Source organism: Chiloscyllium plagiosum, chromosome 5 (genome assembly GCF_004010195.1).
Source record: "Chiloscyllium plagiosum isolate BGI_BamShark_2017 chromosome 5, ASM401019v2, whole genome shotgun sequence".
NCBI classification, from domain to species: domain Eukaryota; kingdom Metazoa; phylum Chordata; class Chondrichthyes; order Orectolobiformes; family Hemiscylliidae; genus Chiloscyllium; species Chiloscyllium plagiosum.
Window position 1 is genome coordinate 62,435,507 of NC_057714.1, and position 27,730 is coordinate 62,463,236.

At 38.6% G+C, this 27,730-nt stretch overlaps 1 protein-coding gene across 3 annotated transcripts in view; it reads left to right on the forward strand.

Annotated features, from left to right (window-relative positions):
- LOC122549931 (polypeptide N-acetylgalactosaminyltransferase 15-like) overlaps nt 1-26,233 on the forward strand; it is a 72,518-nt gene extending 46,285 nt beyond the window's left edge. Inside the window, exons 4-10 of one of the 3 annotated variants that reach the window (XM_043690170.1) lie at nt 2,726-2,893; nt 8,381-8,498; nt 17,392-17,586; nt 19,923-20,072; nt 21,650-21,751; nt 22,294-22,434; nt 24,828-26,233. In XM_043690170.1, the coding sequence (XP_043546105.1) occupies nt 2,726-2,893; nt 8,381-8,498; nt 17,392-17,586; nt 19,923-20,072; nt 21,650-21,751; nt 22,294-22,434; nt 24,828-24,977 (1,024 nt within the window). In that variant the 3' untranslated portion in view covers nt 24,978-26,233. Of the gene's footprint in view, nt 1-2,725; nt 2,894-8,380; nt 8,499-17,391; nt 17,587-19,922; nt 20,073-21,649; nt 21,752-22,293; nt 22,435-24,827 lie in introns of those variants that run through there. The other 2 variants (XM_043690171.1, XM_043690172.1) reach the window with 2 other exon arrangements.
- The last annotated feature ends 1,497 nt before the right edge of the window (nt 26,234-27,730 follow it).

Consider the following 27,730-nt stretch of genomic DNA (forward strand, 5'->3'; position numbering starts at 1 on the left):
TTCAAATATTTCTTTCTTTAAATTCAGACTCCTGGAACAAAGCATCTTAACATGAAAATTATTCCAGCAAAAATCTGGTGGAGCCTGCTGACCTTTGTGCTTATAATTACCATTTATATCTCCATGTGCAATTTCATAAATTTATCTCTGAAGATTTAATGCTGCAATCATCTGTAACTTATAATTTTCTCTAATTATCCTATTTCATTCAAGGGTGCTACAATGTTCCAAAAACTAAAAATAATTTTTTGGATAATGTACTAAAATTTTCCTTTTATTTTGAAGAAATGAAATTTGTTTTCAAGCAAATGCATAGCAATAACATATTCAAATAGAAAAATAAACCTCTCAATGTGCACAAAAATGCCTATGCTATTTTTTTCATCTAAAAGCATTAACAAAAAGGATTTTGTTGCTTGAAAAAGGCCACCAAGGGGGAAAATATAATAAAAACTCCTTGGGAGGATTTTACGGAACCACAGAAAGCTTGAAAAGTGGCATGCTGGATGACTTAATCAGGGTGGGTTGCAAACTTCAGTTTGAGATCCAGAGATGAAGTCAGCAGCTAGTTAGCAGCATTTGGAGCCTCATATCAGCCTGTGGTGTCTTCATACTTGTAATAAGTTTGTGTGTAATGAATACTCATTTGTGTAAAACTTTTATAATTTCATCCAATATTCAAGATAAAGTCAACAACACATGAGAATATTGTGGTACCTGTTTGACATTTGTTGTGCATGATTCAGCTCTATGCAATTTTGTGAGATCAGTTGTTCTCCTTCTTCCACTGTAGAGCACCAGGGAGGGGAGCAGGAGAATAACAGACTGCATAGTCCCTCTATGAGCCACAGGAGGGATTGTGGAGTTGGTGATTAGCATGGAGAGGAGTTGTGGACATGGAAGAGTCAAAGAAGAATCCAGGGGAGTTCAGAATGTGGGTCAGGGACATAAGCACTGGAGAAGGGAAGGCCTAACGCCATGGATGTGGTGATGGGAGTTGGGGGATGTGAGGCCAGGGAATGTCGATGTTAATCGGAATAGTCAGTCACATGAAGAAAATAAGAAGCCTAATGGGCAGTGCCAATAGTTATCAAAACCTAGATCCATCTCAGGATTTTGTCTGGCAGCATCCTTACAGAACTTTTTGAGCTCAAGTACATTATTTCTTTTATCCCAGCTGTGAGTGATCTTGTTTAATCTCTTTTCTAATGCACAGAGGAAAAGGCCAGGCTGAGCCTGCAAATTGCCATAGCGTGGTGAATGAAACATTGGACATTAAAATGAACATTCAATAAAAAGTACTCATTAAGGGAAATGTCTCTAACTCCCTGTGACCAGCAATATGTACTAAGTATGAGGCATGCCAGTATATTAGCTCTGATTACACTAACGTCAACAAGTAATGATGATGCACATATGAAAACCAATGTAATCTAAAATATTTAGAAGTGCAATTTAGTATTTTAAAACCCGTTAAGTTTCTCATTTGTGTTTTTTTTACATTGCTATCTCAATCAATGGCAAAAGAGTGAACAGATGAGAACAGCTTAACTGTTGACTATGTTGGATTCTATTTTACTGGCTTTATCTTTTTATTCATTATCAATTTCAAATTTAAACTTCAGCTGTCTTTTATTGGAGACATCCTGAGACAATGAGTTTTAGAGTACAGAGAAATGTTCAATACAAACATATGAAATAGTTGCAGAATTTTGCCCTCAAGTCTGCTTCACCATTTAATAAAATCATGGCTGATTTGTTTGTTTTGAATCCACATTCGTATCTACTCCCAATAACCCTGGATTTCTCTCGATTATGTACATATCCCATGCAAACCATCCAAAGCCAAAGCTGTTACATTATGACAGTCATGTGTCCCTCTTTTCCTACTCAGGGCAATTAAAAATATTGGTCCAAAGGATACCTTGATTAATCACTCAGAATTGCAAAGGCTAAATGGATAACAGAGGACAGATTGATTTCCATATCCTTAATTCTCCTGTTTGGTGTGTAAGCAATTACATAGTTTAATGGTGCACTGCTGGACTAACAGTTTTGTTGTTGCTATCTCAGCTGGAGTTTCAGCCTTTTAACTTTTGAGCATACTCAATTTAGAAAGCTAAAAATGTAATGGAGACATTTTTAACTGGTGCTCAAGAGTTGGTTGAAGTGTTACTGATGAAGGTATTCTCAGTAAGGACTGACTGACTGGATCTCAAATTAACTAATTAAATGTACTAGAAAACTTTAAAAATTTGCATTTGTAATTTTTTTTACTCGAATGAAATGCAACCAGAATGCAATGCAATTAAATCTATGGAGGGACAGTTAACATCACTTCCTTCTTCTGGATCAGTGGTGCTGGAAAAGCACAGCAATTCAGGCAGCATCTGAGGAGCTTCCTGAATTGCTGTGCTCTTCCAGCACCACTGATCCAGAATCTGGTTTCCAGCATCTGCAGTCATTGTTTTTAACCTCGATAACATCACTTCCTGTCAAATCAAATACTATAACAAAGGAAGTGAACATAAGCTTCATAATCCTTTATTTTCCATTACAGAACTCTTCCTGAATTGCTGTGCTCTTCCAGCACCACTGATCCAGAATCTGGTTTCCAGCATCTGCAGTCATTGTTTTTACCTCGATAACATCACTTCCTGTCAAATTAAATACTATAACAATGGAAGTGAACATAAGCTTCATAATCCTTTATTTTCCATTACAGAACTCGTGTGGTTTCACCTGTAATCGATGGTATTGATTGGAAGACATTTCAATATTATCACTCTGTTGATCCTCAGCGAGGAGTTTTCAACTGGAAGCTGGACTTTCATTGGGAACCAATACCAGAATATGAGCAGAAATGGCGGACATCTCCCACAATACCTGTACAGTATGTGATATGACAAGTATCTGCTTAACTGTCTGATCATATTTCAACCCCATAAGATAAAGACTAGATGGAAGGAAGTATTTAGGCATAGTCAATTATACTTAGTACAACTAAAAAGCAAAGGAAATACATAAAAATGCATATAGAAATATAAAAATAAAATGCTTTAAATTTTCCATTAGGTAATATAGAACATAAGTATTGCTGGAAAAAAATACACATTGTTGAAGCTTCAACAATCTTGCATTCATCAATACATTTTGCAATACTACCAACAAAAGGGAAAACCAACACTTATTTTGCATGAGAGGGGAATGCCAATTGAATGGGACAAGTGGACTGTAATTTTTAGAGAAGACACTATCGAGAATGTACCATTTAATGATAATTGATAGTAAACTGTCAGGCTCTGCTAAATTTTAAACCAAATAGTTTGACTCTGATTGGTCAAGGAATTATGCTGAGAAATGACCCAGTGAATGGCTGTCACCTGTTTTGAGTTGGAACAGGTGCAGTGCATTTTCTTTTTGTGCAAGACTGTGTGTATTAAGTTCACCACACTGCAAGCCCAGCTAACAATCCTAAATTGGTTGTTAGCATATTTCCTCACACACTCGAGTTATCCAGCAAATGTTTTCTAATTGCAGAATCACATCAAATGTTGGACACTTTGCTGTTGTGAGTTTTACAAGAGTGAGCTGGTTGGGTTCAGTTAGTTCCTTGCTTGTTGTAAACCAGTGGAGGGATATGGAATTTGATAAGGTCTGTCAGTCTTTGGATGTATAGCCTGCATATTTGACACCACACTGGCATTAAAATTCAAATACCACATTAGTCAGATGGGCAGAATGTCTCTTTGACAGCTTCCCTTTAGTGGTGAACACCGCTCATGTTTTTACATACTAGCCGCATCAAACAGCTACTTTCACCTATTGTTCAAACATTTGAGATGGAGTAACCTGGAAAGGTACAGTGAGGCAGACTGAACACCTTTTATATCCAAAGATTGATTACCTTAATGCCTTTTCTGAGTTAGTGCAATACACAGTGAGAAGTGATCAGTTTAAAGTAACCATCATCATACAGGATGGCTTTGATGTGCCTTTTTCAGAATCACATTTGGGTAGTGAATGAATAACTTGGGCCTATTTACAATGTTGTTGATAAAGCCAATCTCATGGTATATGGAACTGTAGGAATCTCAATCTGGGTAGTGTCCTGTGAAGATGGGTTTCCAGCAGAAAATAATGGAGAACGCCTGACAGATTTCTTAACTGGGACATAATAGAAAAGGAGCTCAAATGATAGTTGTGTTTCAAAAGTGAATTTGAGCATTGGAGGAGCTTATTACATTTCCTCAGCCAAGCTCTTCCGGTGTAGTTACAATACTAATATCTGCTGAACAATAGGGAAAAGTCTCTTGTACGTGAAAAGCCACATCCAAACTGGCCAATTACTGCACTATTAGTTTATTCTTGATCATCAGTAAAGTAATGGAAGCTGTCAGCATAACAATGTTATCATTGGTATTAACAATATTTCAAATGTGGATAAAAGAGCTGAACTCCAGAGGTGAGGGGAGAGTGACAACCCTTAAAATCAAGGCTGCATTCAACTGAGTGTGGCATCAAGGAGCCCTAACAATACTGAAATCAATGGGAATTAGGATAAAATCCACTGATTGAAATCCTACCTAGCCCATAAAAAGGTGGAAGATCAGTCATCTCAGCTCCAAAACATCTCTGCAGGAGCTCCTCTGGGTAGTGTCTTAGGCCAAACCAGCCTCAGCTGCTTCATCACTGACCTTCCCTCCATCATAAGGTCAGAAATGGAGTATTCACTGATTATCGTACAATATTCAGCACCTCTGGCAACTTCTCAGGTACTGAAACAGTCCATGATCAAATGCAACAAGGTGCTGACAATATCCAGGCTTGGGCTGATAAATAGCAAGTAACATTCATGCCACACAAAATGCCAGGCAATGACCATTTCCAATAGCAATAATCTAACCACTGCTGCTTAACATTCAATAGTATGATCACCACTGAAACCTCCCCACTATCAAAATCCTGGAGGTTGCCATTGACCAGAAGCTCAACTGCATTTACCGAATAAGCATAGTGGCCACAAGAATAGGTCTGAGGCTAGAAATACTCCTTACTCCTCAAAGCCTGTCCACCATCCATGAGGCACAGGTCAGGAGTGCGATGATATACGTCTCACTTGCCTTGCGGCTCCAACAATGCACAAGGGGTTTGACACCAAACTGGACAAAGCAGCCAACTTGATTGGTACTACATCCACAAACATCCACTTCCTCCACACCTATATTCAGGAGCAGTATTGTATTATCTCCAACTTGCACTGCAGAAATTCACCAAAGATTCTGAGATAGCACATTCCAAACCGCTTCCATAGAAGAACAAGGGGAGCAGATACATGTGAACGCACCTTCCAGGCTGGGAAATATATCGCCACTCCTTCACTGTTGCTGCGTCAAAATGCTGGAATTCCCTCTCTAAGGTTAACCTACAGCACGTGAGCTGCGGCAGTTCAAGACGCAGCTCATTACCCTCTTCTCAAGGGCTTCAAGGGTGCAGCAATAAATGTTGGCAAGCCAGCGATGCCCAATTTCAACAAGTGAATAAAGAAAAATCTAAACTTTTATATACAGCTGTGGACTCAAACATAACAAATGTATCATTTACATTTCTGAAGGATGCAAACATTGAAGGTAAAGTGTCATTCCATCAAAACCACACTTCCCCTAGAATCCAACAGAGATATTTGAGAATAATGGACCTATCACTTGCCCCACTTCTCCCAAGATTCCTAGGGTAGAGTTGGAGTGGTGTCAAGTTGGAGTGGTGTCTTGCAACATGGGGTTCAGGGAGAGGGTGTCATGGAATTCAGAAGCAAGGGCAAATGGAGTGGCTGTCAGCATCCACACCTCTCCTTGATTTCCATGCTCTCGGCTACGCACAGCTTAGTACAAAATAAAGGAGACCCTCAACACCTTGCACAGACTTCCTCATTACTTTTCCAAATCTTTTTGTTGACTCTCCTCTATGCCTGTTTGATGGCAATAATGTTAAAACTATGATTTCATTTAAACCAGTATCAGTTGTTCTAAATGGAAAGGAGTTTACACCCTCAACAACTTCTTCGAAAACTCGTCCTCAGCTTCAACAACTTCTCCTTTCAATCCTCCCACTTCCTTCAGATCAAAGGGGTAGCCATAGCCACCCGCATGAGCCCCGGTATTCCTGCCTGTTTGTCGGATATGTGGCACAGTCCATCTTCCACAGTTACACTGGTACCATTCCCCACCTTTTCCTCCGCTACCTTGATTACTATGTCGGCACCACTTCATGCTCTGACGAGGAGGTTGAACAGTTCATTAACTTCATGAACACCTTTCACCCTGAACTGAAGTTCATCTGGACAATCTCAGACACCTCCCTCTCCTTCCTGGACCTCTCCATCTCCATCTCCATTTCTGGCGACTGACTCAACATGGACATCTATTTCAAACTCACCGACTCCCACATCTATCTGGACTACACCGCCTCCCACCCACCCCCCTCCTGATCGAACACCCTAGTTCTCGTCTTCCACCCCACTAATCTCCGGATACAGCTCATTATCCTCAGCCATTTTTTCCACCTACAGTCAGGTCCCACCACCAGAGATCTATTTCCCTCCCCTCTATCTGTATTCCACAGAGACCATTCCCTTCCCAACTCCCTTGTTAGGTCCATGCCTCCCCACTAACACACCCTCCATACCAGGCAGCTTCCCTTGACACTGCATGAGGTGTAAAACCTGCACCCACACCTCCTCCTCACCTCCATCCAAAGCCCCAAAGGATCTTTTCACATCCAGCAGAGATTTTCCTGCACATACACCCACCTCATCTACTGTGTCCATTGCTCTTGATGTGGTCTCTTTTACATCAGGGAGATAGAACGCCAACTCGGAACATTTCAGGGAATATATCTGGGGGACACGCACCAAACAACCCCACCGCCCTGTGGCCAACCACTTCAACTCACCCCACCCCCCCCCCCCACCCCCCAAGTCCTGGGCCTCCTCCACCACCAAATCCTATCCACCAAACACCTAGAGGAAGAACGCCTCATCTTGTACCTTGGGACCTTCCAACTACACAGCATCAATGTCGATTTCACCAGTTTCCTTATCTCCCCTCCCCCTACCTCATCCCAGATCCAACCCTCCAACTTGGCACTGTCCTACCTGTCCATCTTCCTTCCACTTTCACTATCGCCTCCCACTTGCATCTACCTATCATCTTCTCAGTTATCTTCTCCCCATCCCCACCCCTACCCTCCTATTTATCTTTCAACCCCCTTCCCCCCCCCAACATTCCTGATGAAGGGCTTATGCCCGAAACATCAATTCTTGTGCTCTTCGGATGCTGCCTGACCTGCTGCGCTTTTCCAGGCCACACTTTTCGGCACAAAATAAAATTAGGTTATCTGTCAGAAATCAGAAAATGCTTAAAATACTCAACAAGTCTGTCATTATCTGTTGAGATAGGACCACAGGTACATTTTCAGGTCAGTGACATTTCATCAGAACTGTGAGAGATTAGAAAGGTAATATGCCTTGAACAAGTGAAACCAAACATGATAGGAAGACAAACGAAAGGGAAGATCTGTTTTACAGAAAGGATAAAAGTGAGAAATGAGAGGTATAAAATCTGCAAAGAGAGGCAAAACATAAGGAGCTAAAACTTGAAATGTAGAAGTATTATACTCAAAATTGAATGCAGAATGTTGTAAAATGCCCAAGTAAATGGTAGGGTGCTCAAGTTTGTGGTGAACTATATTGGAACAACTTTAGCAGACCAAGGAAGATCAGACTGGGATCAGGAGAAGAATTAAACTGAAAAGCAACAGGATGTTTGTAATCATGTTTGTAGACAGAATACAGATATTCCATAAAGCAGTCACCCGGATTGTGTTTGGTCTCCTCAATGTAAAGTGTGCCTGATTGTGAGTGGCACATACTAACTTCACTTATTTGGAATTTATGGAAAGTTTCTTGCATAACTGAGGAATCATAATCCTGACAGCACTAGTAAGTGTATCAAAAATAAGCTTATCCCGACAGCTGAAATAGTTCAGGTTGTCTCTGTTCAGCATCTTCTGAATTCACAGTTCCAAGCTACCTTGTCTCTATGCTTCAGGATGTAAAAACGTTTTCTGGTGCAATAGGATACTGTTAAACTGGGACTGAGGCAAATTAATAAGATAGAGTAAAAGGAGAGTTGCTCCGAATCTGGTTGTTTTGTCCCTAGTTTACTGGTGAAAGTAGATGATGAAGAGTCATATTGGCAACAGTGTTCTATAGGTTGAAAATATTCCTCTGAAGAATGTACAGGAAAGTCATTTTTGGTGGTTTCTGCTATTCCTAATCATTATTTATCTCAAATCCACTTGGTAATTGCCCTTGTTTCAGGAGTCCAGCTGTATCCGGTGGAGTGCTAGCAATTAATCGGCATTATTTCCAAAACGTTGGTGCCTATGATCCTGGAATGCTGATGTGGGGAACAGAAAATGTGGAACTGTCTCTCCGGGTAAGGTTAAAAACCTCAAATCTGAGGCCAACTGGTGTTTAGTCCTAAATACATTGTTCTATGAATGACAATATAACACTGGAATTCTAAAAGACTTCATTTTCTGAAAATGAAGACTTCTTTCTTTTTCTGAAAAGAAATTGTATTTTTCTTTGGTATTTTCATGTGATAGGTAATGACTCACATACACTGAAACAAGGGGATATGGAGGATTGACTACAACAGCAAGTAACACAAGGATATTCCTCAGATTTCACTCATCAACAAGCAACATGTAGCTTAGTTAGCTGACATTTTTAATATCAAGCTCTCACTTGTAACCAGAGCACCTCCAGCAATCATTTCCTGATTAAATCCACAGAACTACATCTGTTACCCCTCAATTAATTGTCCTTGATTGCTACCATTGCATCCACCAGCCCCTTCCTTATCCACATGCAGTCTAACAAGGTCACCATACAAAGGCAAGGACAGCCATTTTAACACCCTGACAAGGAGAGACCAGGCTGTGAAAGAGCAGAAGTTAAAATGGGGTTTGGGAATTACCCAGGTTTCTTTCATCAAAATTTTAAATTGCAGATGGCAAGGACACACACCAAGCTGCATAATCCTCCATAAATATCAGCTCTTTAGACTTTGATTATGTCATATTAACCCGAGCAGGACAACCTGCTGGGTCCTGGTTCTGGATGGAAGAATAGGTCCAGTAAGAGAAATATTGAATTCTCTCAGCTACTGTAGGCTCTCTTTCCTCCAAGCTTATCTCTATTCTTCACCAAAGCATAGTTTCCAATTGAATCCTTTTCTTTTCTCCCTGCCATTTCCATTCATTTTATTCTTTTTCTTCCCTTCACATTATTCATTCCTTAAACTGCTCAGTTCAGTAAGAACAGAGAAGATAGTAAAAAGGGTGGGGAAAGGTGTGGCATTGTTAATCAAGGACAGTATTACGGTGGCAGAAAGGACAATTGAGGACTTGCCTACTGAGGTGTTGTGGGCTGAAGTTAGAAAAAGGAAAGGAGAGGTTGGGAGTTTTCTATAGACCTCCGAATATTTTCAAAGATGTAGAGGAAAGAATAGCAAAGATGATTCCTGATTGGAGTGAGAGTGACAGAGTAGTTGTTACGGGGGCTTTAACTTTCCAAATGTTGTCCAGTGTGTGTAGGAGGGTCTCCTGAAACAGTATATAGACAGGCCAACAAGAGGCAAGACAACAATGGATTTGGTATTGGGTAATGAACCCGGCTAGGTGTTAGACTTGGAGGTAGATGAGCACTTTGGTGATAGTGACGACAATTTGGTTATGTTTATTTCAGCGATAGAAAGGAATAGGTATATACCTTTCAGGGCAAGAGTTATACCTTGAGGGAAAGGCAGTTATGATGCAATTAAGCAAGATTTAGGATGCATAGGATGGGGAAGAAAATTGCAAGGAATGGGTTCAAGTGAAATTTGGAGCTTATTCAAGGAACAGCTATTACGTGTCCTTGATATGTATGTACCTGTCAGGCAGGAAGGAAGTTGTCAATCGGGGGAGCCGTGGTTTATGAGAGACATTGAAGCTCTTGTCAAGAGGTGAAGAAGGCTTATGTTAGGATGAGAAATGAACGCTCAGTTAGGGCACCTGAGAATTACAAGTTAACCAGGAAAGACTTAAAGAAAGAACTAAGAAGAGCCAGGAGGGGACATGAGAAGATGTTGATAGATAGGAACAAGGACAACCCTAAGGCTTTCTATAAGTATATCAGGAATGAAAGAATGACTAGAGTAAGATCAGGGCCCATCAAGGATAGTCGTGGGAGGTTGTGCGTGGAATCAGAGGAGATATGGGAAGTGCTAAATGAATGTTTTTCATCAGTATTCTCAGTCAAAAACGCGAGGAGAATACTGAGATACAGGCTACTAGACTAGACAGGATTGAGGTTCACAAGGAGGAGGTGTTAGCAATTCTTGAAAGTGTGAAAATACATAAGTCTCCTGGGCAGGATGGAATTTATCCTAGGATTCTCTGGGAAGCCAGGGAGGAGATTGTGGATCCTTTGGTTTTGATCTTTATGTCGTCGTTGTCTACAAGAATAGTGCTAGAAGACTGGAGACGAGCAAATGTTGTTCCCTTGTTCAAGAAGAGGAGTAGAGATAACCCTGGTAATTATAGACCAGTGATCCTTACTTTGTTTGTGAGTAAAGTGTTAGAAAGGGTGAAAAGAGATAGGATTTATAATCATCTAGAAAGGAATAAGTTGATTAGGGATGGTCAACATGGTTTTCTGAAGGGTAGGTTGTGCCTCACAAACCTTATTAAGTTCTTTGAGAAAGTTAGCAAACAGGTGGATGAGGGTAAAGCAATTGATGCAGTGTATATGGATTTCAGTAAGGTGTTTGATAAGGTTCCCCATGGTAGGCTATTGCAAGGTGTTTGATAAGGTTCCCCATGGTAGGCTATTGCACAAAATACGGAGGCATGGAATTGAGGGTGACATAATGATTTAGATCAGAAATTGGCTGAAAGAAGACAGAGGATGGTGGCTAATGGGAAATGTTCATCCTGGAGTACAGTTACTAGTGGCGTACTACAAGGATCTGTTCAATCACAGTTGGAAATCTCCTAAGCAAATTGAACACCTGGAAGTAATAAATGACAGATCTGAATTTCCTCAGTAGAGATAGGACTGATTTCCAGGAGCAGATCCACTGACATGGATTCAATCACATCGCTTTTTGCTGGTTAATTTTAATTTAAAAGATGTTGTGACCTCAGTGATTGCATTGGGCATTTTCTACTTCAATTAATCCCAATGGAGTCCTAATACATTTTACTGTCATTAAATTATTTCCTCTTGTCATTCTGTGTTAATGGTTTAAGAAACATAATGAGAACATTTGGAAGTACTTATTTTGATTTTGTATTGCAGTGAGAAATGGGTTATAGCAAAAGAAAACAGTGGGTTTTGCATCTCTTCTGATATTCCAATTGATTTAAATAGAAATACATGTCAGGAGAAATGTACTAAACTAAGTAATGAAACTAAAAACGAATTTGCTACCATAAGCTTACAGTATTGCATAAAATCAAAATCTGTTCCCTTGTCAAAACGACATTGACAAATTGCTGGAGTGAATGGATAAGTGGCAGATGAGGTTCTGTGCAAAGAAGTGTGAGGTAATGCATTAAAAGACAATATAAATAGGAGATACAATCTTAAAGGGAGTGCAGGAGTAGAGGGATCTAGTATATGTGTGCATAGATCTTTGAAAATGGCAGGACAGGTGGAAAAAGCATTTAATAAAGCCAGTATTCCCTTTTTTTTTATCGGGGCATAGAATACAAAAGCAAGGAGGTGACGTTGAACTTGTGCAAGATATTTGTTAGACCTCAGCTGGAGTACTGTGTACCGTTATAGGCATCACATCATAGGAAAGATATGAATGCATTGGACAGAGTGCAGATACAATTTACAGGAATGGTCCCGGAATGAGACACTTCAATTATAAGGATAAATTGAAGAAGGTGGGACTGCTCTGTTCAGAGAGAAAAAGGCTGAGAGGAGATTTGGTATAGGCTTTCAAAATCATGAGAAAGCTGAATACAGTATACAGGGAGAAGCTGTTCCTGCTCATAAAACAAAAAGAATGAGAGGGCATGGATTAAAATAATGTGCAAATAAAGCAAGCATGTGAGAAAACAAAACCTTTTCACATAGCAAGTAGTTAAGTTATGAAATGTACTGCATGGAAATGTGATGGATGCAGGTTCAAATGAACCATTCAAGAAGGCATTGGGTGGTTATTTGGATAGAAGTGGTGTGTGGGATGTGGGGGAAGGGTAGGAGATAGGCATTAGGGAAAAGAACTGGTATGGACACAATGGGCTGAATGGCCTGCTTCTGCACCATAACAATTATGTGATTCTATTCAGCAATGTTACTCTAATTATAAAAGTGCTCAAAAATAAGTGAGTGCCTCAGAGGTTTTAGTAGAGAATTTTAACATTCTGAAGGGTTTCCATTGGATAGTTAGGGAAAGATTATTTTGTCAGGTTTAGAGGTTTATGACATGGAGCCAGAAGAGAAAAGTGGAGAAAATGTGGTGATAGTAGAAAAATAACCCTCACAAATTAGGCTGGTTAATTAACTAGCATCCAGGGAACAGGGGAATTGACGTTTCAGGCATAAGCCCTTCCCCAAAACGTCGATTCTCCTGTTCCCTGGATGCTGCCTGACCTGCTGCGCTGTTCCAGCAACACATTTTCAGCTCTGATCTCCAGCATCTGCAGACCTCACTTTCTCCTGGTTTATTAACTAACCTATGTACATTGTGAATTGAGAGTGAAACAATCCAGGCTGTGATGGGGTCATGGTTCAGTTTTTTGATGAAGCTAAAATAGAACTAAATATTTGGCATATGTTGTAAAAAGAGAATTCTCCTTTAGTGGATTTTATTGATACTTTACCTAAGTTCATTAGAGTCAGTGAGACAAATGGTTTGGCATCACATTCAGTACAATTTCTGGTTTCTTTCATGATTCAGTTCTGAGCAGGGTTTGGTTGAACTGAGGCAGATTTAATTATAATGCAGTTGCTTAAGTTGTACCTTGCCTGCTTATGTCAGATGTGAGAGTGTCATGATCCCACACAATTTCTGGTAAGGTGTTTCATTCTACATTATTTCAGATGATTCTGCTCCTCAGGAAACAAATCTATGGATTTTTAGGTCCTCAGACAGATAAATCTGCCTGTAAGCTTCAATGCCTCCCAGTTATAACCACATTATGTGATCTGGTCAGTGCTGCTACCAATAATAACTGGAAAGCATTGCACTCACTATTATGATGTAAAGTGGTGCCATATATACTCAAGAAAAAAGTTGCTTCCTTGAAAGTTCTCTTATAGTGGTTGAACTGAATATTAATGATTGATTCTAGTTATTACATAAGGAAAACCTCCCATTCTCACAATGAATCTATTCAATCATGTTCCAAGAGTGCAGTCAGCTTTTCATCTCGTATAAGCAAATGCTTTTTGTTCACTTTGTGATATGCTTTCTCATCCTGGTCATTGCATTTTCATGTTTCTCAATTCACATTTAAATGCAAGATAGGGCTTTGTTTTCTTTTCAATTATACATTTTAGGAATTTCAGAGGGATTTGTCATATTTCCGCAGATATGAAACACATAGGGCTTTTTTTTGTTTGAAACTGACAGCGTGAATTTTCCAAGTCCTCAAGTGTAAAGACGTAGAGAAAAAATGGCAGGCACATACTATTCTTGTACGTAATGGAAGTTGATTTGGAAAATTTTGTAGTGAAACTTATTAGAAGACATCAAGTATGCTCATAATTTAAAAAAAGCAGAAAATGGCTCCGGGCAGTATAGATGGACATATTAACAGATATGTAGAAAATAGCTACTTTGGGCCCAGTGGTATTGTGCAGGCAAATTTAGTTGCAAGTATCATGTGATATTTCCTGTACATATTCCACCCTTATCAGAAAGATACCCTCTTAAGACCATCACAGTAATGCGTTGCCAGAAAGAGCCAGAAGGCATAAACATGGGGCTCTTTTCTCGGGAAAAGAGATGACTGAGAGATGACCCAATACATACTCTTATATTGCTGAGAAGTTCGATATGTTAGAATAGAGATGTTCCCACTTGTGGAGTCCAAAACTAAATGCCTGTAAAATATATCTAAAATAATTTGTAATGAATTCATTAAACTATTGAGAAGTTACCTCCTAGCTCAGAATGTTAAAAGTCTGGAACTCACGTACCACATTGAATGGTTGAGCACCAAGTTACATTAAAGGGAAAATTGTTAAAAACTTAAGGGATAAAGGAAGGGAAAAACATGTTGATATGGTGAAATGAAGTAAGGTGAACGGAAGCTGACATGAATTTTAAACAGCGATAAAGGCCTGTGGAGCTGTAAATTCAATTATCAGCCCTTTGGTTCCTTTTTTCCACTCAGCAGATTCTTTCATCACTTCAATTATGTATAATAATGACTTTATTCATGATGAACTCTTTATCTACTTCCTGCATTTTCCAGAGGTGAAACATGGGAATATGATTAATCCCTTTTGCCTGTTTTAAATTCATTATAACAACTCATTTTTGTCTATCCGCAATCTCATTATTGACAAGATACCAGAGAGTGACCTATGAATAACTCATCTTGTTTCTGTATTGCCCAATGAGACAGAACTTATAGCAGCTGAGAACAGGCAGTCCCACTCAGCCTCACCCAACTCAGTAGACTCTGCAATAGAGCCAATAGAATACTTGTTCTGAATAAAACCCCACCCAACTGTTACCTAAGTGAACAAAGTATTAGTTTTCACATGTATATTGATAATATCCAGCTCGACCCCATCACTACCTATCTCTAATTGTCCACTGCTGCTAAATTACCAGATTACTGTCTGACCCTCATACTGAGTAAGCAGAAATTCCCTCTAACTTTTTAAATTATTCACTGTGTGAGAAACGGGTGTCACTGGCTGGGCCAGCATTTATTTCCTATCCCTAGTTCCCTTTGGGAAGGTCATGGTGGGCTACTGGGATGCAGGGAAGATCGAAGCCATTGCTTTTGGTCCATGGGTCCAAATTCTGTTCCTTAGCTGTGCCAGCTCTATCTATCTCTACAGCAATGATCTAAGATTAAAACAGCTTGTTCACAACCTTGGAGCCACAACTGATCCCAAGATGGGCTTCCAACTTCATATGCATGTGGTCCCTTAAGATCACCTATTTGTAACATTAGATTCCCTACAGTGTGGCCAAACAAGTCCACATGGACCTTCCAAAGAGCAATCCACCCTGACTCATTTCCCTCTCACTAATGCATCTAAGACTATAGGCAATTTAGCCTGGCCAATTGACTGGCCTGCACAACTTTGGACTCTGGGAGGAATCCCACACAGAGAACGCGCAAACTCCGAGGCTGGGATTGAACCTGGGTCCCTGGCGCTGTGAGGCAGCAGTGCTAACTACTGAGCCATCATTCTGTCCTAATGTTGAATAATCCCTTTTGTCTGTTTTTACTCCATCACTCCCTATCTCTGTGTTCTCAATGAGCTGCAGAACTCTTCACAGTATCCTGCACTCTTCTAATTCTGGCTTTTGATGCATCCCCAATTTTAATTGCTGCATCATTAGTGACTGAACGTTCAGTACTTTGGACCCCAACCTGTGGAATTCCCTCCCTTTATCTCTTTACCTTACTCTCCTCTTTTAAGTGTCTTCTTAAAACCTACCTCTTTGGCCAGGCATTTGGTTGACTGATATGGATTGCTGTCATAGTACATTTTATAATGCTTCTAGGAATACATTAAAGATGCTGTAAAAATCTAAGGTGTTGTTGTTTCTGTATCGTGTGATGTGGTACTGGGCCATTAAGATCAAGGAGCACCTGTTCAGTGCTACCTTAACTATTTCAGCTGAGCTGTTACTATATGTTCTAGAATTAAAATTAGCCCCGCTGGGAAATAACACCGATTATGGTCACTGAGCATTCTAGCTGACCTTTACTAGCAGAGGATATGTTCTGCTTGCTCTGGTGAAAGGAAAGGATCCAAATTTTATGTGAAAAACAGTGAGGTCTGCCTTGATTGGTCTAGTGCAAACAGATAATCAGTAGCCTGATACAAAAGGAAAAGTACAAATAGAATGGGCCTTCAGTTTGGAAATGCCCATTTTGTGCTACAAAAAACATAGAAGCATTTTTTAAAAAGCAGGAACAGACCATTTGACTCCTTGAGACTGCTACACTTTTCAATATGATCATGGCTGATAATTTAACTCACCACCTGGTCCCTGCTTTCTCCTCAAACCTTTTCATCCCTTTAACCCATAGGAACTACACTAACTCCTCCTTGAAAATATTCAATGTTATGGTCTCAAACATTTTCCATGGCAGCGAAATCCACGGGCCCACTACCTTCAGCATGAAGAAGTTTCTCCTTGTATCGGTTCTAAATGATCTATCCTATATCCTTAAACTAGGACTCTGGTTCTGGACTTCCCCACCATTGGGAATATCCTTTCTGTGTTTACCCTGTCTAGTCCTGTTAGAATTATATAGGTTTCTAGAATTAAAATTAGCCCCTTATTCTTCTAAACTCCAGTGAATGTAGTCCTAGCTGATCCAATCACTCTTCATATATCAGACCTGCCATCCCAGGAATCAATCTACTAGATGTTTGTTGCTCTCCCTCCCTAGACAGAACCTCCTTCCTCAGATAGCTAGACAGAATACTCCAGGTGTGATCTCACCAAAGTCTGCACAGTTGCAGCAAGACATGCCTGCTCCTGTACTCAAATCCTCTCACAGTGAAGGTCAACATACTGTTAAGCTTCTTCACCACCCTGCTCCAAAGATAAGTTACATCTCAGGGTGCATTCAAGGAAAATCATTATGACTTATTTGAGTATAAGCACAGCAGCAACACAAGAGTTAGAGGTAATTGGATTAGGGCATGTATTAATCAGTAAAGCACAAAGTCTTGCTCTCTTTTGCCTGACCTAGAGCTCACCTTGGTCAATGAGTGTCAGAACTCAGGACCAGTAGTTACACTGGGAACATAGTTTCTAAGTATCGGTATAAATTCAGATTATACTAGATAATCTCTAAAGGGCTAGTAATATTTTTTTATTTTCCATCACGTAGTTTCCAAACTAAAAGGTTCTGCTAAACACTGAAACAAGTTTTGTAGCTTTCTTTTGATTGTGCATACTAATGATGCTGAACTGATACAATCATAATGGAATTTATGTGGATCCAATTGCTGTGTTTTGGAATATAATGTAAATGGATTAAGTTTCAACAAAAATCCCCCAACTCTTTCTGATCCAGCAGTTTCATGTTTATTTTCGATGGTACTTGTTCTAACAGGTCTGGCTCTGTGGTGGTTCAGTAGAAGTTCTGCCCTGCTCCAGAGTTGGTCATGTGTACAGGAAAAATGTTCCATATTCCCCACCATATGAAGAGATTATGGTGAAAAACAAAGTCCGTGTAGCAGAGGTTTGGCTGGATTCCTTCAAGGAGATTTTCTACAAGCAAGACATGCCTTCATATCTGCTCAGTAAGGTCAGGGAGTAATGTTTGTGTTGTTCATTTTAAAGTACAGGTGATTGAATATTTCCCTAGAGTGTGCACACTTGATTCTAGAAACAGCTCCTAGATTCCTGGCCTTGCTTTTTCCAGAGCTTTAACATCATTCTTCAATTTCCTCACATTAAAACGGTATAAATATATGTCTTTTAAAGAAAATGGTCACATTTTATTCACTAATAAGTGAGTATTTCAATGATGATTAATTCATTTCAAAGAAGGAAAAACCAAAATCCAGTGCAGAAACTGTGAAATTAGAACTTTCAGTCAGACAATTAAAATGAATCAGGCATTGATCTTCAGCTAAAAGCCTGATGAATACTGAGTAGAGACTCAAAGATTGTTTTAAAAGTATGAGGATCTTACTGTCTTTAATATTATTTGCCTTTATCAAATTTTTCTTTCCATTATTTTAAAATTTCATTGGTCTTTTCATTTTTAAATAGAGTGACTTCAACTTATATGTCTTGTGCTTGTGAATTCTTTCCAAAGTTACCTTTCTACATCACTCTGTTAAAATTCCTCTTAAAACCTATCTCTTTAACCAAAGTCATTATGACACTTAATATTTTCTTTTTTGGTTTGCACACAAACTTAGGTTACATTTCTATGAAATATGTTGAATTTTTTAATTCTATTAAAGATAAAATAGAAATGCACATTTTTGCTGATTTTAGTCAGAGGCAGATATTTACTTTTCGATTCTCCTGAACATATAACATGTGGAGATAAAGATCCTTTTTTGTTAAGTCGAAGAGACTATTGTACCTTCATCTCACAGGTTGTAAATAACATAATTAAATCTCTTAGTGTATTTTAATTTGTTTATTGTGTTTCCAATCGATTATGCCACATATAAGGGACTATAAATACTTTAAATACTCAAAAATTACTAATGTTATTGTAAGAATGCTCAAGTACATGTATCAAATTCCCCTCAATGAGACATTAATTTTTTGAAATAAATGTGGGATGTGTATAATAAGGTAGGCTGAAGTGATGATACAATTTTACATTTCACACACACTTTTTACTGTTAACTCTGAATTATGGTGAATATTGTTTTATAAAGGAAATTTATTGTCTGTCAACATGTAGCATCTGTGTAATGTAAAGAAGTAATGTTACCATAGTCCTACTACACCATAGAACAGTGCTCTCATTAGAGAGAGATGACTGGTAATTGTTTAACCTGAGGGTACGGTGCCTCATATGTCACTCTGTATCGCAAACCAACCATCCAACCAACTATGCTAACTAATTCCCCCCAACCCCCACCCTCTCCCCCAAGTAATGTAAGAGCTATTCAGATTACTCTTATTCAGATTTACCCCGATCTTAAAGAATCCTACTTTAGTTTCTGGAAAGTGTGTGTTTGGATTTCATGCCCATCTCCATATGAAACAGCTGTGATGAAATAATGAAACAATTCATATAATAATAGTCACATGGACATCTATTAAACTAAATGTTTGGAATGTTTAAAGCTCATCCCCCATTATTAAACTGCATATAATTGCTAAAATATAACTGAGCTACTTAGACTAGCTCAAATTGGGCGGTATGGTGGCTCAGTGGTTAGCACTGCTGCCTCACAGCACTAGGGTCCCAGGTTCAATTCCAGCCTCGGGTGATTGTCTGTGTGGAGTTTGCACATTCTCCCTGTGTCTGCGTGGGTTTCCTCCCACAGTCCAAAGATGTGCAGGTCAGGTGAATTGGCCATGGTACAATTGCCCATAGTGTTAGGTGTATTTGTACCATGGGAGATGGGTCTGGGTGGGTTACTCTTCGGAGGGACTGGTTGAGCCGAAGGGCCTGTTTCCACACTGTAGGGAATCTAATGAAATGTAATACTTAAACAGGATTTTAATTGAATTGTCAATATTATGCATTTTCCAGCATCAGATTTCCGCTCCCAGGGTCTTGGGAAAAGCCTGATCCTGCCCAGTTCAATGTCTGATGAATGCTTAATTCTGTCAAGCCTGGAGGTGACATGGGACTCCTGCTGGTTTTCCAACCAGTAGGTAAGACCCTGTCATGAAGATAAAATTCTGTGCCAGGTGTCTGTCACATATTGCTCCAGCAGTGTATACCACAATAGAATTTTCTGAAAGAAATCTTTCAACTTTAACTACTTAGTAAAAGCCTTTGCTTGATGAAAAGTAAATATTCCTTGATGTGTTTCTTGAGTTAAATACTAAATAAAAGCCAGGTATGCATCACAGAATAGTCACCATATAATAAAACGTTTTAATATTCAACGTGAAGCAGTTTAGTCAAATTCCGATATATCTTTTTTCCTCTTTTGGTAGATTGCGGTTCCTGACTGTATGGAACGACTGCAATTGCGAAAGAGACTAAGCTGTAAGCATTTTCATTGGTTTTTGACGAACATATACCCAGAGCTCTACCTGCTTGAAGACAAATCTGGATATTTTGGAGCAGCAAGGCAAAGGTTTTTGGTATTTTATCGAACTTTCTGTTCTAATTCTTGATATTCTTAGTTTTTTAAATGATGAGTTTCAGTTGAGTAAAACTGTCTACTTTGTTTTACTCAATTAAAGATTTAGTATTGTTAAAAACAGACCATTTTTAAGGTGATACAAACAAGATACAACAGACACTGGAAATCTAAAATAAAAATATTTGCACAAAAACAAAAATATTTTCAATAACAATTTATTGTAATATGCTTTATTGGACCTTCATTTTTACCTCACAGCATATTAAATGTTATGTCCATGGAAGAAAAATGATTGCTTTCTGAATTTAACATGCAGTTATTTTATGAGAAAATAAATATACCCTGCTGAATATTTAATTAACCATTTCACTAAGTTTGCTGCTAAGTTGTCCTATTTAAATGTAGCATAACATGGAGCAAAAATGAAGGAAAAATACTAATTAGAAATGGATGTAGGTTTGCTCGCTGAGCTGGAAGGTTCATTTTCAGACATTTCATCACCATACTAGGTAACATCTTCAGTGAGCCTCCGAATGAGGCACTGGTGGTGCAGCCCGCTTTCTATTTTATGTTTGAGTTTCCTGGGGTTCGTAATGTCACTTTCCCATGGTGACATCATTTCCTATGATGATGTAATTTCTTGTTCTTTCATCCCAACATCTACAAACAAAGCTGCATTAGAACATTATTTTAACAAGCCACCACATACTGCAGCACAGAGGAACCACGCAGAGCAGAGGAAAATCACCTATACAGTGTATTCAAAAAGAAGGGGTACCCAATGAACACAGTCCGCCAATTTCTGACTAACAAACCCAAAAAAGCAGACAAAATACGTCCAGAAACCTGAGCCACTCTCCCCTGCATCAAGGACATCTCAGAAATGACTGCCAGACTACTAAGACCTCTTGGCATCATGGTAGCCCACAAACCCATCAACACACTAAAATAGCAGCTAATAAACTTGAAAGACCCTATAAAGACAACAAGCAAAACTAATGTCATTTACAAAATACCTTGCAAGAACTGTAACATACAAGACATTGGACAAACACGCAGAAAACTAGCCACCAGGATACATGAACATCAGCTAGCCACAAAACAATATGATCTACTCTCACTAGTATCCTTACATATGGATGAGGAAGGACACCACTTGGATTGGGACATCTATCCTAGGACAAATCAAACAGAGACATGCACACGAATTCCTAGAAGCATGGCATTCCAACCAGGACTTTATCAGCAAACACATTGACTTGGATCCCATTTACCATCCCCTGAGAAAAAAACTGGAAATGACATCACCAAAGGAAATTATGTCACCACAGGAAATGGCAACACCAACCAAAGGAAACTGAAACATATAAATAGAAAGTGGGCTACACCACCAGTGCTTCATATGGTGGCTCACTGAAGATATTACCTAGTATGGTGATGAAACGCCTGAAAATGAACCTTCCAGCTCTGCGAGCAAACCTACATCCAGAACCTCAGCCTGATCTACAAATCTTCTTAAAACTTGCTAACTAATTAGAAATATCCTCATTCTGTGTACTTTCTTTTTGCTTCCAGCTCTATAATGTCGGCACAGGCTATTGTGCAAGTTATGAGACCAAATGGAGTACAGGTGGATATCCTGTAGCACTTACTCAATGCAATGGCCATGGGAATCAAGTAATGTCTACATACATAATGCTTCATGTATATATCACTGCTACATATAAAACATGCTACTACTTTGTACAAGCAATTAATAGCATCTTGCTGCTGTGTTTAAATATTGGGTCAAATTGGATCTGCTATCCATTAAGTATTGGGTACGAAAAGCAAAGTGAAATTTGGCTTGCTTAATGAAGTTAAACAGTTGTTGATCTCTTTGGTGTAAGGCAATTCATTAATTGAGGCAAATAATCTAAATGTTAACTTTCACTTGGGAAAATCTGTCAGCTATTTATTGTTTAATTCTCTGTCAGACAGTTGAAACTTACACATTTTGTTTGGTTTAAAATAGGACAATTAAGATTTGAGTCTATAAAGAAGAATCAATTAATTATACAGTTTCTTTAATGTAATACTTACTTTAATCAAAGCCTTGCTTTAGTGCATGAGTATCACCCTGACTTATTTCACTGTCATTTACATACAATTATAATGAATCTCTGTTAAATGCAGTGAAATCTCTGTTAACAAATGTGATCTTGTTCTTTCTCACACAGCATTTTGAATATAATAATATAAGAGAAATCCGGTTTGGTGCCATGGTGCAATTTTGCATTGATGTCAATAATGAACAAGTCATATTGCAGAATTGCAGAGGGAACAGACTGGAATCACAACAGCAGTGGGATGTGCAGAAGGTTTGTCTGTTTCAAACAATTCATCGGCATATAGAGAGATCATATGCAAAAATAGAGGCTGATTCCTGGGGTGGCAGGGCTGACATGTGAAGAAAGATCAGATGAGGACTATATTCACTGGAATTTAGAAGAATGATGAGTAATTGCATGGAAATCTATAAAATTCTAACAGGATTAAACAAGGTCAAATACAGGAAGGAATATCCTGATGACTGGCAAATCCAGAACAGGGGTCACAGTTTAAGGACATGGGGTAGGCCATTTAAGACTGAGATGAGGAGACACCTTTTCACCCAGAGAGTGGTAAGCCTGTGGAATTCTCTGCCACACAAATTATTTGAGGCCAAAACATTGAATATTTTCAAGAAAGAGTTATATATAGTTCTGAAGGCTAGAGGGATCAAGGTTATGGTGAGAAAGTGGCAATAGGTTACTGAGTTGTGTGATCAACATTGATCATATTGAATGGAGGAACAGTCTCAAAGAGCTGAATAGCCTAATGCTACTCCCATTTTCTACGCCTCTATTCCTTTGAATTCCAATTTACTTCATTGAAATCAGAGATTCACTGAATGATGGAGCAAAAGAAGAAGCCATTCAGTCATCTAATCTGTGTCTAGAAGTAGGGGATCACCAACTCAGGATATGGGGTTGAGATTACGAGAAATTTCTTCACCAAACAATCGTGAACCTGTGGAGATTTCTACCACAGATGGCCGTGGAGACCAGTCACTGAACATATTCAAGAAAATTATAATATATATTTTCAGATTTTTAAAGCCATTTTTAAAGATATGGGGAAAATGTAGGAATATGGCCTTGAGATACAGGATCAGCCAAAATCGCATTGAATCACACAGCAGACTCAAAGGTCTGAATAGCCTACTCCCGTTCCTAGTTTGTATGTCAGTTCTTTGGTAGAGTATCTACTTAGTCCTTTGCCTTTCCTCATAGCTGTGTAACTACTTTCATTATAAGTATTTAAAATTCAATGTAAGAATTGTGATAATTTATATAATAGCTTTTGCCCTTTGGTTGAAACGCTTATCACTTCTTCCTCTCTGCACCATTAACAGATGTGCTAATTCACATTTTTACCACTAAGCTCTTAATTCACTGTTATTTATGTTGTTTCATTAAAATTAATAAATAATGCACTTATAGCTAAAAACAGCTTTACATTATCAGGGGTAATCTATATTATATCATGTGGATGCTTGTGTTTTGCTTGATGGCTTATGGTTTAATTCTTTAGTTTTTAAAATATCTTAAACTAGATAAAATCAAATGCTGATGTAGAGACGTGAATACAAAACTGAATATATAAATTGCTGGGTAAATATAGGAAATAAATTCAATAAATACACGAGTGAATGTAATTTTTTTTACAGTTAGGTAGGCCCCAGTGTGTTTAAAGGATGGGTGTCTAATTGAGGGGACAGCCCTTACTGCTAGTTGCCTTTTCATTATGCAGAAGGTACCTGAGCAGCAGTAACTCACAAAGGCTCATTTAACAACACTTTTGAAACCTGTAACCTCTATGACCAAGACTGACAATGGTATCACATGCTTAGAAATGCCACCAGTTCCTCTCCAAGCCACATGTCATAATGTTTTGGGACTATGTCACTACTCCTTCACTATGGCTAGGTTAAAATCAGTTTGGAGTATTCCTGATGAAGGGCTTTTGCCCGAAACATCGATTTTACTGCTCCTCGGATGCTGCCTGAACTGCTGTGCTTTTCCAGCACCACTAATCCAGAATCTGTTTTCCAGCATCTGCAGTCATTGTTTTTACCTAAACTCAGTCCCTGATAATTAGGCATCAAGAAGGAGGAGGATGTTATGGTTGGGAGGTCTCCTCTGAAAGCAAATTCTTGTCCTTGCCCTGTACCCCTTCTATGACCCCAGTACCCCCAACTTGCTCATGCTCATCTTTGGCCTGGGGTTGATCTCTGATCCTGAGCCTCTAGTAGATGGATTTCCAATAGTTGCTTCCCCTTTTGATGACAACGATGGTCCTGCATTGGCTGATGTCTCATGATGGACAGGATGTCTGCCACTGGGAATAGACCTGATGGTGATCCCCAAGTGTCTGGAACTAATGGGGCTCCCCCATGCAGCTGATGGGGGTCTCCTGCCGGTTCTCTGACTAGACCTACATTGGGCTGATTCAATCCCATACATTAGCTGATTTTTCTCCTCTTGCAGTCAATGTAATTAAATTACACTGACTCAATGGCTACTGTTTATAGTTCCTATAGAGAAATATAAGAAGAGAAGTATAAATCTTAAGACATATTGAGTTGATTCATTAGATTGCTAACAGTTACATAACAGGAGCATGAGTTTCTTAAAAGATCTAAGTTAATACTTTGTTTTTTTCTTTGTAGAGTGGAGAAATTATCCATGTCTTTACCGGCAAGTGCATTGAGGCAATAAAGAATGGACCAAGCAAAGACTTGTTTCTGAGACCATGCAACAAATACACCACCCAACAGTTGTGGCGATTGGAGAAAGTGATAATTGAAAACAAGGGATGAGCTGTTATCTCCGGCACCGGCTATGTGATGACTGCAGCTCATGTGCCTCTGTCTGGTCAGGTGCAGTTGGGCCTTTCAACCAGGTACAGAACTCAAGCGTGCCTTGTACATCTGTTCACTGAAGGAAGTCCTCACAATAGAATGGAAACAAACTGCATATGTTTCCAAGGCTACCTTACAACATCAGGGAAAGAAAAACAAGATGGGCTGTGTTATGTGGCACATTTGATCATTCTAAACTCCATTTGTAACCAGGGTATCTGTGGGAGAAATTAATCAATGCCCATCAAAGGCAATGTAAGGTTTTGCATCAATTTGCAATTTTGTCAGACAATGCATTGTATATGTTAATGCTTGATCAAAAAATAAATCTATACCATATGCTTGTCAAGTTGACCCATTTTTCCCATTATTAAATATTGTCATGATTTATTTTTGCTCGCAAGTCAGTAATTAAAATAACATCCAATCAGTGAATGCAACAATCTATGTAAATCAGTTATATCTTACATGTAGAGACCTGATATTATTTGCATAAGATATTTCAGGAACTGGATACAAAATGGTATTTGATATTTTGCTGAGCAGTTGCGATAGGTACATTGGAAGAGTAGTTGTAGAGCATTGGCTTACGTGTGTAAACTAGGTGCCAGGGGTCAATTCCTGTGCTGAAACAAGTAAGGGCAAAGCCTGACTGAAGTAGACATTGTTTAGTGTCTTAAAGTAATGTTCAGTACACCTGTCTATTATACTAATATCTTCAAAATTCTGATAATAGTTTTGGCAGTAGACAATGTTATAAGAGATGAATTAATAAAATGATAAAGTCTAATTGAGATGTACAGTAAGCATATGTTAGTGTGAAGGGGTAGTTTAGCCATTATCCAATGCAAAGTGCAGCACACCAGTGTTATAGTTCAGTCTTACAGAGTGAAATAATTATCCTTCACTACCCACAAATATTTGATATCTATTTTATTCCATTTATTTTCAATCAATTACATTAGGAAAGAATCCTACTAGGAGTAACTAGTACTTAACAAACTACACATGGAGTCCCATGTTTTCAGCCTTTGAGATCACATTGTGTTTGATGAGGGTTATTTCCCCAGAGACACAAAATAGAAATAACTTCAATTGCACCCTCCCCATTTATCATTATGTTTAATTAACACCAATTCTAATTTATATCTTTTAACATCCTTCATTGAAATTTTTAATTTCTAATCTTAAATCTTGTGTAAGAGTTCGCTGATTCTATATAATATGCTCAATGTGATATTTTGTCAGAAACATCTGAAAGTACTCTAGTTATTGAATCGCGTTAAGTTCTTTAGTATTGTTAACATTTTTGCTACAACTTTCTATACATGTCTACACTGTCAGAGTAAAGACTGAAGGAACTATATGTAGTGAGGGGAAAGAAGTAGCCTATATTCTGCTTCGGTAGGATCTTTTTCTTTCCACAATCAAATCCCTTAGGTATTTAAATTAGTATTTCCTATGCTTCATGAATCAATATAGTACAGCGGATATATATCAGATATCCTTTAGATTCATGAACAATTAGATACACAAACAGGAAAGGAAACAAGTCATTGAGATCTGCAAACATTTCAACTTTAAGTATCTGTTTTTGTTTTCTAAATTTACTGTTAATTAAGGTAAACTTAGTTAACCTCTATCATTATAAATTAGTTTTGTTATTATCTTTATATGCGGTTGTATTTGAGTATTATAATGATCATGTAAAATATTTATAGCCATTCTTTTACTTCTGTAAATTAAATTTATTATCAGTTTGAGTATGAGCATTTATGGCCTGCTCTTGAACAATTATTCAGGCAATGTACCGATTAGACTGCAGAAGCTGGAATTAACCTGAAATAATTAGATTAAAAAATTATGCTTGTAAGTGGTCACCAGTTGATAAAGCTGTTTTAAATCTTAGTCAAAAATCTTTCAAACCTGGAGTTTAATTAACTATTAAAGACATTTACCCTAAGAATCATAAGTTTGCCATCAGATGAAGATTGAACCTTAGTTCTTAGCAGTATCTTCATTTTCTGTTGCTGTAATAAAATGACTATTTTATTTAAATGTAACTGGACATCTTTGTTTTGGTACACTAGCTTCAGGATGATTTTTCCCCTTTTTTGGCACAGTGCCTTTTGAGTGAGATGCATGATGCCAGATCCACCATGATCCATGGTGACTTTTCTCATGCAATCTTTAGCTCCATGTCACATTCATTCAGTAATCAGCCTTAACAGCACGAGTCTCATGGAATCTTCCAGCATGAAAACTGACTGAGGGCCTATAGTGTAAATTATTTTGTAAATTATATATACACATACTCTCAAAATATTTGTCCAGTGTCTTTTTTTGTTGACGGACCTAGTGAATCATACGCATTTGAAAGATGAACAGCTTCTTCCAATGTCCCGGTAATGAAAGTAGTTGCAATGGCCAAGCACTGCTTGCTTCTCACAACCAACTAACTCCTTGACTGCAGATAGCAGATAGCATCAGACATCTTGAACAGTGATGCTGACTGCAGCCTGTTATGGACCAGACCTAACACCCTGCAAATCTATCAAGGAGATAGCCTAGACCATATCTTTTATCTTATTTAATGGCAAGTGTAAGGTGCTGTGTTCCAGATGTGATTTGATTGGTCACACTTGGCTTTAAGCAAAACACACTTTATTCTTATCCTACAGTTCAAGTACAAGCAAAAGGAAGAAGAATTG